Here is a 14904-nt window from a genome sequence, read left to right as displayed (position 1 = left end):
TTGTGAGACTACATCAAACATGTTTTTTTAATACTAAAATGATGAGACAAACTTCACACCAATAATACGTGTGGCTTCTCAATAAATCAGCTTATAAATGGAATTTTTTTATACTTGAATCCCAATAGCAAACTCTGTAATCCATCATCTAAACATTCTATATGAAATATAGGGTTCGCTAAACTAAGGATGTTAAAAAATAAAATAAAAATAGAGTCGATAGGAAACATATGTATGGAAATGACTTACCGAAACATAGCATAATAAGCTAAAATTAGAGAAAAATAGTAGAAGCAAATCCATGGGAACAATAGCAACATAACAAAAATTGGACATTCAATCATCCACATTTATTTGGGTTACATTGATACTGATCTTTGTGACAAACAAATCACATGAGCTTTGTGCAACAACTACCTGCACAATAAAGCAAGCTATCACAAAGTTGACACACAACACAAGTGCTCTAATTCTTCCAGTACTTTCTGCATATTAATATGAATTCTCCTCATCTGCATCCATTAGAGAAACCCCAACTTTTGTGACAAGAACTGTCACTTCGGCAAACGTTACCAGGAACAGATGCGGGCACGCTTTCAGAGTCGCACATAGAAATCAACTTCTTCAGTGTCCGAATACATGAGCCAGAGATGCATGAAATCACCCTATTTCAAGACACAATTATAAATCAAAAGCCTGCTTTTATTTGACCAGCATTGCCTTATTGTTTCTTTTTTCTATCATCTTTTTTTTCATCCAGTTCCCTTCATTCATTCTGTTTTTTTCTATTATATTTTTTTAAGGGTTTTTTTAACTATATTTTTAATTTTCTTCTAGTCCTCCTCAAACCTCCTGAATCGAGAAAATGTCAAAGAGGCACCAACTAAGCAGTTACAGCCGTGCTGGTGGTACATTCCCGTCCTCACAAGCTGGCTGCATGTTCTTCACAGAAACAGGAGACCCCACTTTTAGCATCTACGCAGGTGGCTATTGCATTACTCATTTGGAGAGCGCAACAATGAAGATTCTACTCCAAAACCTACAGCCCGTGGAAATTTAAAATGTCTTTCCCATCAGCCATAGAAGCAAAACTGGTAACTGGTCTCTCGACGAAAAATGGTGCACTGAGAAGCGCCTTTTTCACCCAGCATATCTGGGCAATTAAGTCGCTGCTTCCAACAATCCAAACATAGGGAGTCTAGACAGAATGTTTCCTCATAATCACGGTCCTTAATGCAGCAGCCACAATTGATACAGCGAGGCGTGCAAATTATGCAAGCCCTGCACAAATGAGTAGCCTGATGTTTCCCCTGACAACTCTCTGATGGGCAATCATAAACTAGTTTAAACTCGTGGCACCAGGGGCAGGCCTCAATGTCGATGGCACAATCATCATCACAAGATATATAAGACGAAACCCCACTATAAATCCGTGGCCTGCGGGCAGTCTGCTCCACATGGTTATCTGCATTCAGAAGAAACTGCAATTCTTCAAAATGCTTTTCTGTGATACTGCGGATGCCAGCAATTCTCAAGTGCTTTATTCCTGGGGAGCCAACAGACTTGAAGGCCCTTAACATATCCAATAAGCTGTCAACGCTAAGTCTTACACATCCTGGCACGCTTAGCTGCATGCAAGAAGTGAGTCAATAATGAATTCTAACTTTTAATCTCAGAAGAACAAAACCATAAAGGAATTTAGCTAATGATGAATTTAAAGAAGTTCAAGATAAACATGATGAGCAAAAAGGACAAGGAAATAGTTGCAACCGTTGGAACTTTTGTTTCTGCGAATTCATAATTTTCACTTTATCATTGGATGGAAGCCCACCTAACAAAACGCAACAATTATTTCAAAAGCTATCTGAAATATAACAATCTTGCTCAAGTTGCATAGGATGCCTGAATTCCCTATGATTTTATTGATATACAAAAAGGCATAAATATCATATTCAACGATGGATAGGAGAGAGGATACCACAAAGAAGAATTGTGCATATTTGTTATGCGTACAGAGAATTTCTAAAATGGAAGAAAATTGTGCATAATTGTTATTTGTTATGTATACTATCTATAGCAACTAAAAAATGTCTCAAGAATTATATACGCAGAGTACCTGGTAAAGTCATTAGGCATTTATCGGAGGAAGAAAAAATAACAGGAGAGCATCTGTTATAAATCAATTGGTCTCAACGATTTTTATTTATTTTTTATTAAGAGATAAATATTATTGAAACGATTGAGATAGGCATAAGCAGTAGTATATGATGAGCAAAAATCATTTATGTTCCAAGATACTTGTTGTATCATAAACACCAACCTTTTTCAGTCTTGAATTCGTTTCAATCACACGCTTCAAACCGCTATCTGTGATTCTTATGCAGTCCACTAGGTTCAAGCACTGAAGGGTGCCTTGTGCCCTGTTAGCCAATTTCAGAAGAGCATCATCCGTGATCTTCTCGCTTAACGGCCGATCGATGTGAATACTCCTCCACAGAAGAGCATCACTTCTAACCGAATCGCGCAAAGATTTGCAAACCCTTTCTACAGTGAGAAGGTCCTGCACTCCCAGATATCCCAAAGCAAAAAACATGGCATCATGGGGTGTACCTTCTTCCCCACCATTAAAACAAGTTTTTCCAAAATCCCTCGACTCCGGAGCTCCTTTGCTCACAAACCAATTTCCGAAACGGCCGAAATTCATAAACTCCTCCACATTTCCATCCAGTGCAAAAACACCATCAAGCAATCTAGCGTCAACCCCATATCCATCAAACCCATTACAAGGAATTGAAATTTCACCCTTTTTCACGTTACCCAATTCTGGTTCAAACTTCATCGAACCATTCCACAGCCAATTCAGCCCTGCAAGGAGTCCATGATGATCAGCAATCTCTTTTTGAGCATCATCAAACCCAAAACCATTACAACCTGAATCAGATTCCTCTACCAAGTCTTGAAACCAACCCGTGATCGTAATCGTAGACCTTTTATCCATTCCAAATGGATCTACAGGCAACTTATCGACGACATCATCTACGAGCACCGGCTCCCCGTAGCCTCCAAACTCAGCCTTGCCCATTTTGTTGCAATCAGAACCCTCCGACTCAGAATTCAAGCCCCGGAAACTCCAAGAATCACGTGAACCTTCATAATTCCTAACCGCGTGGGCATCAGAGAGACTAAGAGGCATTCTTGATTCGTAGGAACCCTATCGCAAGACACCTAGACTGGGTCAAACAACTCAATTATATGCCCGCAAAGCTTTTTTTTCCAAGAAAGAGAACCAAACAAAAGACCCTAAATTATAAAATAAAAGAAACAAGAGGGAGAAAACTCTCGATTCCGGCGGCACAGGACTAAAAAATAAAAAAAAGCACCGGAATCGGAGTTAGACAATAAACCCCTATTAATGAATCAGGTTGAAGAATGATCTTAGGAGCGGAGCTGATGCTCAAACGAGAAGCTTTCTAGGAGGGCGAACTAGATCGTATTGATACTAACGAAAAGAAGGAAAACAATTAAAAAGACAAGAAAAATAAAACAGTGGTATGGAAGGAAAACCAAGATACCACCGCGAAGAAGAGGGAACGATATTTTTTTTGTTTTTCGCTTTAGGAACAATGTCAGGTATATTATATAGAAACCCAGAACAGAGAGAAGCAAGGAAAGGGAAAGGGAGGGAGAAACGAATTATCGAAGTGGATTCTGAAAAGGAAAAGGAGGGGAGGGCAATATAAGAGCCAAGAGACTGAGCCACAGGAGAGAGAGAGAGAGAGAGAGAGGGCGGGTGGAGAATCAGAAAGCCCGATCCTTGGACCAATAGAATTTAGGGACTTGGCGTTCGAGGGATTAGATATGTTTCCTTTGACTAGTAGTGATCCCTTTATTCTTTGCCCTTTTCTATTTGGGTAATTTCTTGTTGGATACACTTCCAACTCTTTAATAATTTATTTTAATTTTATATAATTATCTTTCATTTAAAATATAATTATAAAAATCTTATAAATTTATCATTTTCCTTTATTATTTTTTGTTTTACTCAACACCCCAATAAATTAATAAATTCCTCAACCTAAATAATAATAATAATAATATATCCAATGCGATCATTAATAATTAAAACAAATGCATGTTTTTTGTACATATTTTAAAATTTTAATACGACTAGAAATAATGATCAGAAGAAAGATAAAAAATATATATAAAAAAAATTTATAAATTCTCGTAATTTGATATGATAAATTATAATTATTGTATAATTAAAAATTTTCACATTCTTAATAATATAAAGTGAAATTAATTTCTGAAATATTTTTTTAATAATTATTTTGGTAGGCCTGATTTTTCCCCAACAAGAAATATATATCACGATGGATTGACAATACCATACGATAAAGATGATTGAGGATTTATACCACTTTTGGATAATTGATTGCACGTGCAATCTGACGGATTTGGATCATTGCGGGGCTTATCGTAACAGGTGTTTGCTGTCATATGGTTTTGGGCACCACTCGACGGATAGACTGAAGAAAAAACAAATAAACGAAAAGATAATCGGATTTACACATTTTCAATTATTTAAATGGTTATTAAAAAAAAAAAAAAAAGAGAGAGAGAGAGAAGAGGATCACCAAATTGAGGAATCAAGAAAAATGAAAGGTGGGTAGAGAATCCAACAAAGACAAGGACGCCTATTTTCACTTTCTGTGTTCTTGTTATTCAACAAATTTGGTCATCCTTTTTTACTATTTTAAGGACATGAAAGTAGTAAAGTAAAATAAAAATTTTATGTACAGTCAATTTTACGTACTCTTTTGCATATTTTATTAATGTGATTGGTTACGTTATTTTTTAATATAAGATAACTATTTTAACCAATCATATAAGTAGAGTACATAAAAAATATTTAAAAATGACTGTATGTAGCAGAACTTGTTTAAAAAATATGAATAATTTAACAAAACTTTAGTTACCACCAATATAGAAATAAAAACCAATTTGTATAAATTGTGTAACATAAGGTTTATTACTTTATTTAGCCTGGAACCAACGCAGTCTGAAGAGTGAGAAGATCAAGACCAAGACCAAAGACTTGACAAAAAAACAAGAGTGTTTGCTGAATCGATCTCTTTTCTTTCTGAGAGGCAGACCGTTCCTGAACATCAGCAATTTATTACAAAAAGGTGGTGCATTGTATCTGTTGCTTATATAATGCTCAAGTATCTCTCTAATACACACCATAGCATATATTCTTATTCTGATAATAGAGCTTATCAAGCTTTATGCAAAATCCAGTTTTCCATAACAAACTATATTTAAAGGCAGGCAACAGGATAGACACACCATAAAACCAAGTATGCTCAAGTCTACAAGGTGGGAGGGATCCATATGTAGCCATGTGTTTGAACATAACCGGCTTTTGCTAGCAGCTCATCTGCTGCTTCAGGACCTCGGCTACCTGGTTTGTAAGGAAGTGGTTTCTTTTCTCCATCATCAATTCTGTGCAGAAGAGGGGTGAATATCTCCCACGCCGCCTGATGGTTGACACAACCGTCAAATTGGAAATTGACACTATTGTGTTAAGATATTTCACTTATGTTGCGTTTAGACTTTGGAGAGCTACTTTACAATCCAAATCCCCTGCTTGGACCATTAATTAAAATTTGGATTTGAATTTACACCAAAATCATACAAGATTTTAAGTTTTTAAAATCATGAATTCAAATATCATGGCTGATTTGAATCCAAATCCAAATTCTTCTATCCAAACACAATCTTATGGTTCATTTGGGTACTAAGAATATCTCAAAATATCAGTGAATTGTAGTGAAAAAGTTTATTAATAATAGTGAATAGTTTATGAATAGTAGTGAAGTAGTTTAAAATATTTGAGAACAGTTGTATTCCCAAACAGGCCCTTAATATACACTGTCCACATACCTTCAACTCATCTCTGCGAACAAAGTGTTGCTGATCACCTCTTATTCTGCAAAGACAAATTTCCCACTCAGTGAATATTAATCCTTAATCTCTTGAATCCCTATATTACTATTGTGTTAGAGTTATACAAGCAATTGAAAACAGCTGCGCTGACTGCCTCAAATAAAAGCAGAATTATCAGACAGCAAGAGTATGAAAGGGCAAGGATCATACGTGTCAAGGATTAGACGTTCATAAGCCTCTGGGATTGTAACCCCTTGATAACGTTGCCTATACGACAGGTCTAATTCACTTTGGACAGTCAACATCTCCAGTCCAGGCTGCTTGACCTGCATGAGACATTGAGAACAATATCTACTTTACCCGATGCCCCAAACATAAGCAGGTACCAGCTCAAACGTTGTGGGACCAAAAATCGTCACAATTATATTAGAATCATGAGCATACCGTCAGCTTCATGTACATGGCTTCTGAGGGTTGAAGGCGTATGACAAACTCATTTCTCCCTTGCCTTTTACCTATACAATGAGAGAATGTTCGATAAATAACTGGATAACTTTTAGGCGACCAAATATTTGACAGACCACTAAGCATAATATAAATGCAGTGGTATGAGCAAAAACAATAGACAGACACTGAATATAGAAAGAATACCAAGAGATAAATGGCAGCCAGACCATATGGAGTTATATACAGAGATCACAAAGACTTAAAAATAAATTATATAGGAGAAGGAGAAACAGAAAATGAGCCATTCTGCATATTCCCCACGGCAATAAAGCTCACGGAAATGTTCACTGAGCTAATAATCATGACCTTTCTGACTTTTGACACCAAAATTTTAACTGCATGAAAACACCAGTAAATTGTTGTACTTTCAGTCCTGCATTAGATTATCACAGATTCACAAGTAAAAGATACGCCATCTGCCAGTAGGAAATGACAAGTCTCCTTCCTCCCTTTTCACCCTTTCAATGTTTGGAAACCAACTTCTAGTTCATACTTCAAGATAGAATTGTAGACAGCGGCTACCTAAAAAAATTTCTTCCGGCCAAGACAGAAAAAAAGTGTACCAAATTTTGAATCAAGAAAAGACACACAAAATCTTGAAGGCAAGTCACCAGAATTCTAAGGGTCTGATGCCATACATTTGAATATATCACCAGGAACATCCTTAAACTGAACTCGTATTTCTGCCTTTCTCGAATTCAATGCTTTACCGGCCTTAAGTATAAATGGGACACCTGAATAAAAAATTGGACTGGACTGTGAGCAGAAGTTGAACAACATTATCCTTTAATTGAATACCCAAATGTGAGGTTCAGATATTACTTTTTTCCTCTTAACTACAAAGAAGTTTCAAAAGAAGACCAAACAAATGGTGAAAATATATCATACCCTCCCATCTTTCATTATGTATTCTCAGAACTACAGTTGCAAAAGTTGGAGTGTTTGAGTGATCAGGAACTGTTGGATCATCCCTATAGCCTTCATATTGTCCAAGAACAACCTCTTCATCTTTAATTGGAAGAACTGATTGAAGAACCTGATATTCAGATAATATCAGCAATCAATGTAAGAAAACATGTCTGGAACTCAAAGCAAATTACCAAGGAAAAAAATATTTTTTTATTGGCAACCGAAGGAAAAAATTATTAAATGGACAAATCATATAACTAAGAAGAAAAAGTACCATGGGGAAAAGTTTAACGACTAAGACAAAAAGAAAAAACATGATTATTAATTTTAAAAGGTCTTTCAAAACTAATATATGGAGCATTAATATACATTGATTATAACTTAAACAGATTTCCTCCTTGCATTGGGGTTGTAAAGTTACATACCTTCACTTTCTCATCCCGAATGTGCTCAGGTTTGAGAGAAACTGGCTTTTCCATGGCAACTAGACAGAGAACCTGCACTTTGTAGATGAACAATGAGAAATACAATCATATCAAATTTTTGACACCTTTCATATATTGGTCATGGGTTGGGAGGTTGTATGGCAATCGGTTGTCCAGGGAGTTTGGGGGTAACAAAAGCCTGAACAAAGAAGGTTAGCTGGAGATGTTGCCACAACACACACCCACCAAGTTTCTATTGGTATCTTATCACAAGAAAAAGTAATATGAAAAACTAAAAAGAAATCAGAAATATTGCAATTCAGGGCATGGCAAGATAAATAACAATCCCCCTTCCCAAATGCTACCAAAAAACCCAGCATTAAGAAATAATTAATCATGCAGAGATAGCATCATTAAGGATACAAAATCTGCTTTATCGTAGTACCAAGGTCTTACCTGCAATAGATGATTTTGAATGATATCGCGAATAATGCTGCCAGAACAATAAATATAGTTAGATTTCCCTTGTATCAAGATCTATTCAACTGTTAAAAGTTAGATCCACAAGAGGTGTGCGATGCATACATTACAAAAAGCAGGTAAGCCCCAATTATAGATCCTCAAATATATTAAGCCACTTATAAAAACTTATATTAAGCCACTTAGAACTAAAATTACAGGACTTCCAATATAAGCAGAAACTATAGCTAGCAAGTAGTAATTAAAAATATTCCTATACAAGAAATTTAGAGATAAATGGAAAATTTTGAGGAGAAAAAGAAACAACTGCTGTTTTAAGCTTGTGCTCAACAAACAAACTGAGACACAACATTTACAGAACATACCCATATTCATCAAAATATCCACCACGGCCTTCTGTCCCAAAATCCTCCCTGAATACAATCTGCCAGAGAAAAATACAAACAAGATACATGATGAACTTGTAAATATCACAGTTAAATCAGGAGACCAATGAAAGTTAAAATCCTAAATATAGAGGTGCACATTCATTGGGGGACAATAAGACATAGCCCGGACACAAAGTACCCCTTACTTCATTGCTAGTAAGGTACAATCACAGCCTCACCATAGGTTAGTAACTTTCTCAATGATTGGTGAAAAGAAGGATTCACACCTGTACATTGTCAATATTGTCACGATTCCAGAGGGGCAAGAAGAAGCGATTTGCAAATCGAAGAACCAACTGCATATTTAAGGTAAGAAGGTAAATAATCAGAGTCATGAAACCAACGAGCAAAAACTATGACTTATCTACACGTATATTACCAAATTCTGCACCAATTCCTTTCCCAAATAATGATCAATCCGGTAAATTTGTGGTTCATCAAACAACTGTCCAATCTGGGAACTGAGTTGCTCTGCAGATTCCAAATCTTTGCCAAAAGGCTTCTCAACTACAATTCGAGTCCATCCACCAAGATCGGCTGCAAATAATTGGATGATTCTTTCAGAAAGTGTTGTATCAGATATTCTAAATCTACATCTCATCTAGGAATCAAAATGCCAACTTGCTCGATTCAACAAATAAAATTTCCCAATCGTCAATAGATCTTAAATAAACTTTAGCTAGTCAAACAGCGTTTTCCACTTCTATAAATATGTGTGCAGGTTCAACAAAATAACAGAAACAGTGCATTATGACATTTAGTGGGAAATAGAGGGCCTAATTTTCTTTCGCTGTTATCTGGCTATATGAATAGAAATTCAGGTATGCTTTTAGACTTCTTCCTTACATCAGAGCAATGCTCAAAGGCAAAAATGCTATTTGTAATAACATCTTTGTAATTCCAATGACTGAGCAACAAGTTCCTAGAATCATGCTTAGTGAGCAAACGACAACTTCTATGAGCACAGTGTGATCATTATAAAATAATGAAACTATTCTACACAAAGAAGAATGAAGAAGCCTAGAGTAAAACACCTACAGGACCACCGGACTAACACAAAGCAGATAGATATCAGATAGTGACCTGTATTCTCAACCAATGGCTACCCATCTGGGCATCCCCATCTTTCCTATTTTAAATCTTTAAGCAACTATCTAGAAGCATGTCAAAGAATACATGGAGCTGTATTTCAAAATCCACATTAGTGTATATGTCCGCACAATATACTACAGCTGTTTTATAACAGGCACCAACCTTCATGCAAGATCTTGCAACAAAAAATATGAGTGAAATACACCTTCTAAACATAAATGACCAAACAGTAGTCACCAGAGTTAATTGATAATTCCAGCCCCAATGAGAAATATTTTTTTATCAGTAGCCACAATGCCAAATATGAGTTAGAACAACTAACATTTATTCATGCAATTATGCCTGATCATCTTGCATACAGATGGATAAACAGATGGAGGAAGTGCCAGATAAAAGAGTCTCCGAGATGATCCCTCCAAGCTATTTTTTGATAACTCATGCTTTGCAATTTCCTTGTCCAGCAGCTGAAAACCTTCCTCAGAATCATACGAACCACTTACATATTTAACCTACAAAAAAAATAATACAACAATAAGTTGAAACAAATACATTTTACTTGGGGGAGACCACATAAATGATTCCAAACTGATGTAGGATAAGGTTTGTGCTAACCAGTTTGAGAAACTTGGTTACATTATCCAAGTGCTCCGTTGAAGCACTTTTGTCAGTGATAAGATACCTGCAGTTATCTATCATATCTAAATCATTCCACGTCATGAGCTATTCTTATAAACAAATGAAAGAAGAAGCCTTTGAAGACTTTAAGTGAGTGAGAAACACAATACCGTTATTGGGAGAAAAAATGGCGAAAGGGAAGTGAACAGACATAGTAATAGAACTAAAGAAACATTCACACGCAAGAAAAATGAAAGTGGAAAAAAAAATAAAGGAAATTTTGTCAGGTATACTTTTGTTCTTCCAAATATCAACCCTGAAAATACGGTTTATTTAGATATAATTAATAGTTTGTTTTAGAAGTATATATTATTGACAAAGATGATATAATTAATAGTTTGTTTTAGAAGTATATATTATTGAAAAAGATAATTGCCAAGCATGGAACAAAATATGGATGTTCACACAAACATTATTGTTCCTACTCATTACATCATGCAGAAACAGATAACAAAATGCATCTCACCCGCGAATGCGATTTCTTAGCTCATCATCTGAAATCTTAGTCCTTGCATAGCCAAAAATGTGAACTTCACCGGGGTGCAGGAATCCCTGAGATGCCTTTTAAAGTGAGTATAACAGCTGACGGCTCCAAAGAACACCAAGCAACTCTACTTCTTAGGTAGTTTTAATAAACAGAAGCTCAGATTCTCATTTGTCTTTAAGAGGTGTAATAAACTTCCATCAAAATGGATAGAATACAAAGATCAACGTAAGGGCATTGTCTTAAGACATGCAGACAAAATGAGAAGACTATAAATCATCCAACTACACTCAAAATTTCAAAGGAACAAGTCGAAGATGAAAGTCCATCTCAATTCCACAACAGATTCCCAATAAATTTAAATCACGAAAACAATACACCGAATCCTGAACAAGAGTCCAAGCAGACCTGCAGAAAGAGGTGGTAGAGTGCTGGAAAGGTCTTCTTCTTAGCAAGATCTCCAGAAGCACCAAGCACAACAATGGAGAGACACCCAGTTTCAGGCGCATTGTCAACATCTCTTCCAAACGGTTCGCTTTTAAAACTATCTCTTTTCTCGATGTGCCAAGATCCTGATTCCATCTTCTAAAAGCTGGACAAGAGAAAGAGCATGCAGAGCTACATTACAATTTCTTATATTATATTCTGTATTGAGAAAGTACAAGCTGTGAGCAAAGCTAGTGAAAGTGGCCTTCGGCGTAAGCCAACAGGGCACTCATTCTTCACTCCAAAGGATTGACCAGATTAACCGAAAAAATCAGACCAACAAGTTAAAGTGCTCAGATCCATCACTCTCTCAAAAATTTTCGTGTTTTACCAACAACTACATTGGATTTTCAACCCCACCCAGAAAACATACACAGATTGAGATCATTAGCGTCTCGCTTGATCGTTAAGAAAAACGTGCTTTGGAATTACCCAAGTGACCGTTGTTATTGAACATCTAGCAAAATTCTTTATAATTCAAAGATTTGATTTATCTATTCCTTTCCGGGTTTCTTGACAGCCAGACAGACCGAGTTGCGAAGAAAACCACAGAAAACTAAGAATTGTTCATTCTATGAATGGATCTCAGTTTACAACGAAGCGCGTAAGCTGACAGATCCAAACTCGGGAATCGGAATCACGAAAATGATCACCTCGAAAGCATTTAACATAACGGGTATTTCCCTATATACACGAAATCCAAATCACGAACCGGGTTGTAGAAGCGAGATCAAGGATCTAACAGTACCGTAAAACTTCCCGCTAGTTTGGAACAACCCCACCAAAAAAAGCAGCACAATTCCACAAAAAGTGGAACTCAGACAGACACACACAGAGACAGAGACAGAGACAGACGGAGGGAGGAGGGGGCAGGGTGAGCGTGTAAAGAGCTGCACAGATCACAGATACCTTTCGATTTGCAGTTTTGGAGTGGAAAATTGGTGGTGGTAGGAACTATAAAGTAACAGTGAGCTTTTATTTTCTGATTGTCAAAACGGTTGCCTCGTTCACCAACTCTCTACCTCAGTATTCTCTCTCTCCTTACCAGCCGCCATTGTTCGCCAAACTGCCCTTTATTTCTGCGTATTTCTATTTACACCCGAGAGTTTGAGCTTTCTGACTTTCTCCGCCTCGGACAATCTTATATTTTGACATTTTGACTGTAAATGATTTATGTTTGAGAAATTATGCCTTAAGTTCTATTATTTTCAACAACGGTTAACTCATGAAGTCATTAATTTTCATGACTATTAATAAATTAATAAAATTTAAGATAAATAAAATAATTATTATTCTTTTTATTTTAGATAAAAATTAGTGAGAGGGTGAATGGTATAAGATGAAACTAATTATTGAAAAATTTTAATTAAATCCTACTACTAAAGGGTGTTTCTCGACCTTTTCACTAGTAATTATTGTGTAAACGTTTTTGTAAGGAAATTAATTCCATTAAAAATTAATTAATTTTTTTAATTTTTTATAATAAAATTTACGCAAGACAACAATTTTTATTTAAGAAATAATTAGACATAAACATATTTTAATGAGTTAAGATAAAAAATGATGCTTACAATCGTGAGTGTGTAAGCACTACATAATTATTTTAAAAAAATAAATAAATACAATATTTATATGAGAAGAAAATTAATTTTTTAATAATATAATTCACTTTTTTCTTTTTAAATAACTATATAATATTGACGTATTTTACTATTATATATAACATTATTTGTCAAGATAATGGTCGCTTACAAGTTTTAAAGGTTAAAATAAAAAATCCATTTTATTTAAACATTGTTACCCTTTCAATATAAATAAAATAAGTTGGTAAATGTTTGATGTGATATTATTATGAGATAAGATTAGAGTGCATTGATTATAATATACGAATGATTGCTCCAATTTTCTAACAATCAACAGTACGAATAGCTAATGTTGATCCAAACAATTAAGTATTTATTAAATTTTAAATTGAGTAATAGTAATAAGATAGTTTGAATTGAGTATATAATAATTTTTAAAATTTGAGAACAAAATATTAAATTATAAAATTAAAATATTGTTATAATATAATTTTTTAATATTATTATTTTTTATATTTGAAAAAAAGTGAATTATTTTTATTTTTATTTAAGAGTTTAAGAAAAGTGTAGTGATTAATTTGAAAGTATTTATATTTTAATAATATTTAAGAAGAAAATAAAATAAAATATTTAGATGAGATATACTTCCAAACATCCCAATTAGTAACTTTTCAATACATGTTCTTAAATAGGTCACATATAAATTAAAAAAACCCAATCAATAAATTAAATGTATTCTTTAAAACAAAACGAAAATAATAAATTTCAAAACCCAAAAATTATAAATATATAAATTTTTATTTTATAATATAAGTTTTCCTCATCGTGATAAGTTGATGCAACCCCTAGACGGAGTGGGTGAAGGATTTCCCAATCTATCTAAAAAATTTAATCCATCTCCCAGCATTTTTATTGTAAAATTAAGTCTAAAAATAAAAATAAATGATAAAGTGTTGCTGCCCAAAACAAAAATAAAAAATGTCGCCTTAATACCCATATAAGGCTCTAAACAAACGCCTTGTAAAAGTGAATATTCGTCAATAAAGATGAGTAATATTATTTATTATTTTAATTTTTATGTCAATTTTATTATTTTATGATGTGAAATTAAATAATTAAATATTATTTAGTATATTTTATTTATAAATTTATTAACTAATGTCACATTTTATGGGTATAAATTAGTTATATCTGGTCCAGTTAGTCTGGTCTAATTTTTTAATTTTTAAATAAATTATTAAATTAAAATTAAATAAATTATTAATGTACATGGCTAACTCATTAAAAAATTATTTTATATGATCAATAATAATAAATTTGAAAAAAAATTATATCATTAATTTATATAATTATTATATAAAAATAATATATTAAATTATTAAAAATATTTTTAAAAAATATATATAGAGAGAGTTCGGTCAATCGGTCTGTCCAAAATTTCTTAGATCGTGGTGGAGAAGCAAAGTCACAATATCTTGGCGAACTTTGGACTTAGACGGTAGACCGCGACGCGGGATGGAACGACCCGCTAGTCCTAGAGAGGACTCGACTTTTCCTGGCACCTGGCGTTATCCACGCCACGAGTCAGGGCCTACTCATAGTCACGGGCGTCGAGTCGAGGTTGGGGTTTTAAAAAAATTTACGTCATATTAATTTATAAAAAAAATATTATAATTTAATAAATCACATTAAATTATATAAATTTATAATATTATTTTTATACAATTATTTTGTCATTAAAACAATATTTAATAATAATATAATAATAAATTCTGAAGTGGGTCATTAATTACCGGCAATGGTAGGCCCATTGTCCATATAATTGGGTACATCATTCAAGAAAAAATTTCTAGATGCAGTCGGTAAATATAGTCAACATGTAAATA

General features: G+C 34.2%; 2 protein-coding genes across 4 annotated transcripts; both read right to left on the bottom strand.

Moving 5' to 3' along the window:
- Positions 1–319: 319 nt before the first annotated feature.
- Positions 320–3800, bottom strand: LOC122307516 (F-box protein SKIP14-like). Its single transcript, XM_043120432.1, has 2 exons — positions 2321–3800; positions 320–1628 (listed from the first exon to the last, which is right to left on the bottom strand). Exons 1-2 carry the CDS (start codon positions 3191–3193, stop codon positions 1074–1076), a joined length of 1428 nt encoding a protein of 475 aa, XP_042976366.1. The 5' UTR covers positions 3194–3800; the 3' UTR covers positions 320–1073.
- Positions 3801–5118: 1318 nt separating this feature from the next.
- LOC122307532 (glucose-6-phosphate 1-dehydrogenase 6, cytoplasmic) lies at positions 5119–12548 on the bottom strand. 3 transcript variants are annotated; one of them, XM_043120454.1, is made up of 16 exons: positions 12345–12548; positions 11358–11541; positions 10932–11017; positions 10403–10469; positions 10113–10299; positions 9078–9235; positions 8926–8994; positions 8636–8694; positions 8247–8283; positions 7791–7862; positions 7345–7492; positions 7095–7190; positions 6394–6464; positions 6160–6275; positions 5947–5992; positions 5119–5540 (listed from the first exon to the last, which is right to left on the bottom strand). In XM_043120454.1, the coding sequence occupies exons 2-16, from the start codon at positions 11529–11531 to the stop codon at positions 5373–5375; spliced, it is 1554 nt and encodes a 517-aa protein (XP_042976388.1). In that variant the 5' UTR covers positions 11532–11541; positions 12345–12548; the 3' UTR covers positions 5119–5372. The 3 variants fall into 3 exon arrangements, with proteins under 3 accessions (XP_042976388.1, XP_042976389.1, XP_042976390.1); XM_043120455.1 differs by lacking the exon at positions 12345–12548 and adding an exon at positions 12148–12338; XM_043120456.1 differs by lacking the exon at positions 12345–12548 and adding an exon at positions 12184–12338.
- Positions 12549–14904: the final 2356 nt, after the last annotated feature.

The sequence above is a fragment of the Carya illinoinensis genome, chromosome 4 (genome assembly GCF_018687715.1).
Source record: "Carya illinoinensis cultivar Pawnee chromosome 4, C.illinoinensisPawnee_v1, whole genome shotgun sequence".
Classification (NCBI taxonomy): Eukaryota; Viridiplantae; Streptophyta; class Magnoliopsida; order Fagales; family Juglandaceae; genus Carya; species Carya illinoinensis.
Note: the sequence above shows the minus strand (reverse complement) of the source record. Positions and strands in the feature narration are given on the sequence as shown.

What these genes read in the sequence shown, in the direction of transcription:
- LOC122307532 (XM_043120454.1), bottom strand. Translation starts at nt 11,531, where the DNA reads ATGGAATCAGGATCTTGGCACATCGAGAAAAGAGATAGTTTTAAAAGC. An exon ending in AGGAATTGGTGCAGAATTTG is followed by an intron (nt 8,995 to 9,077) that starts GTAATATACGTG and finishes TTAAATATGCAG; the next exon opens with TTGGTTCTTCGATTTGCAAA. An exon ending in ACAATATTGACAATGTACAG is followed by an intron (nt 8,695 to 8,925) that starts GTGTGAATCCTT and finishes TTTCTCTGGCAG; the next exon opens with ATTGTATTCAGGGAGGATTT.
- LOC122307516 (XM_043120432.1), bottom strand. Translation starts at nt 3,193, where the DNA reads ATGCCTCTTAGTCTCTCTGATGCCCACGCGGTTAGGAATTATGAAGGT. An exon ending in CGAATTCAAGACTGAAAAAG is followed by an intron (nt 1,629 to 2,320) that starts GTTGGTGTTTAT and finishes TCTTGCATGCAG; the next exon opens with CTAAGCGTGCCAGGATGTGT.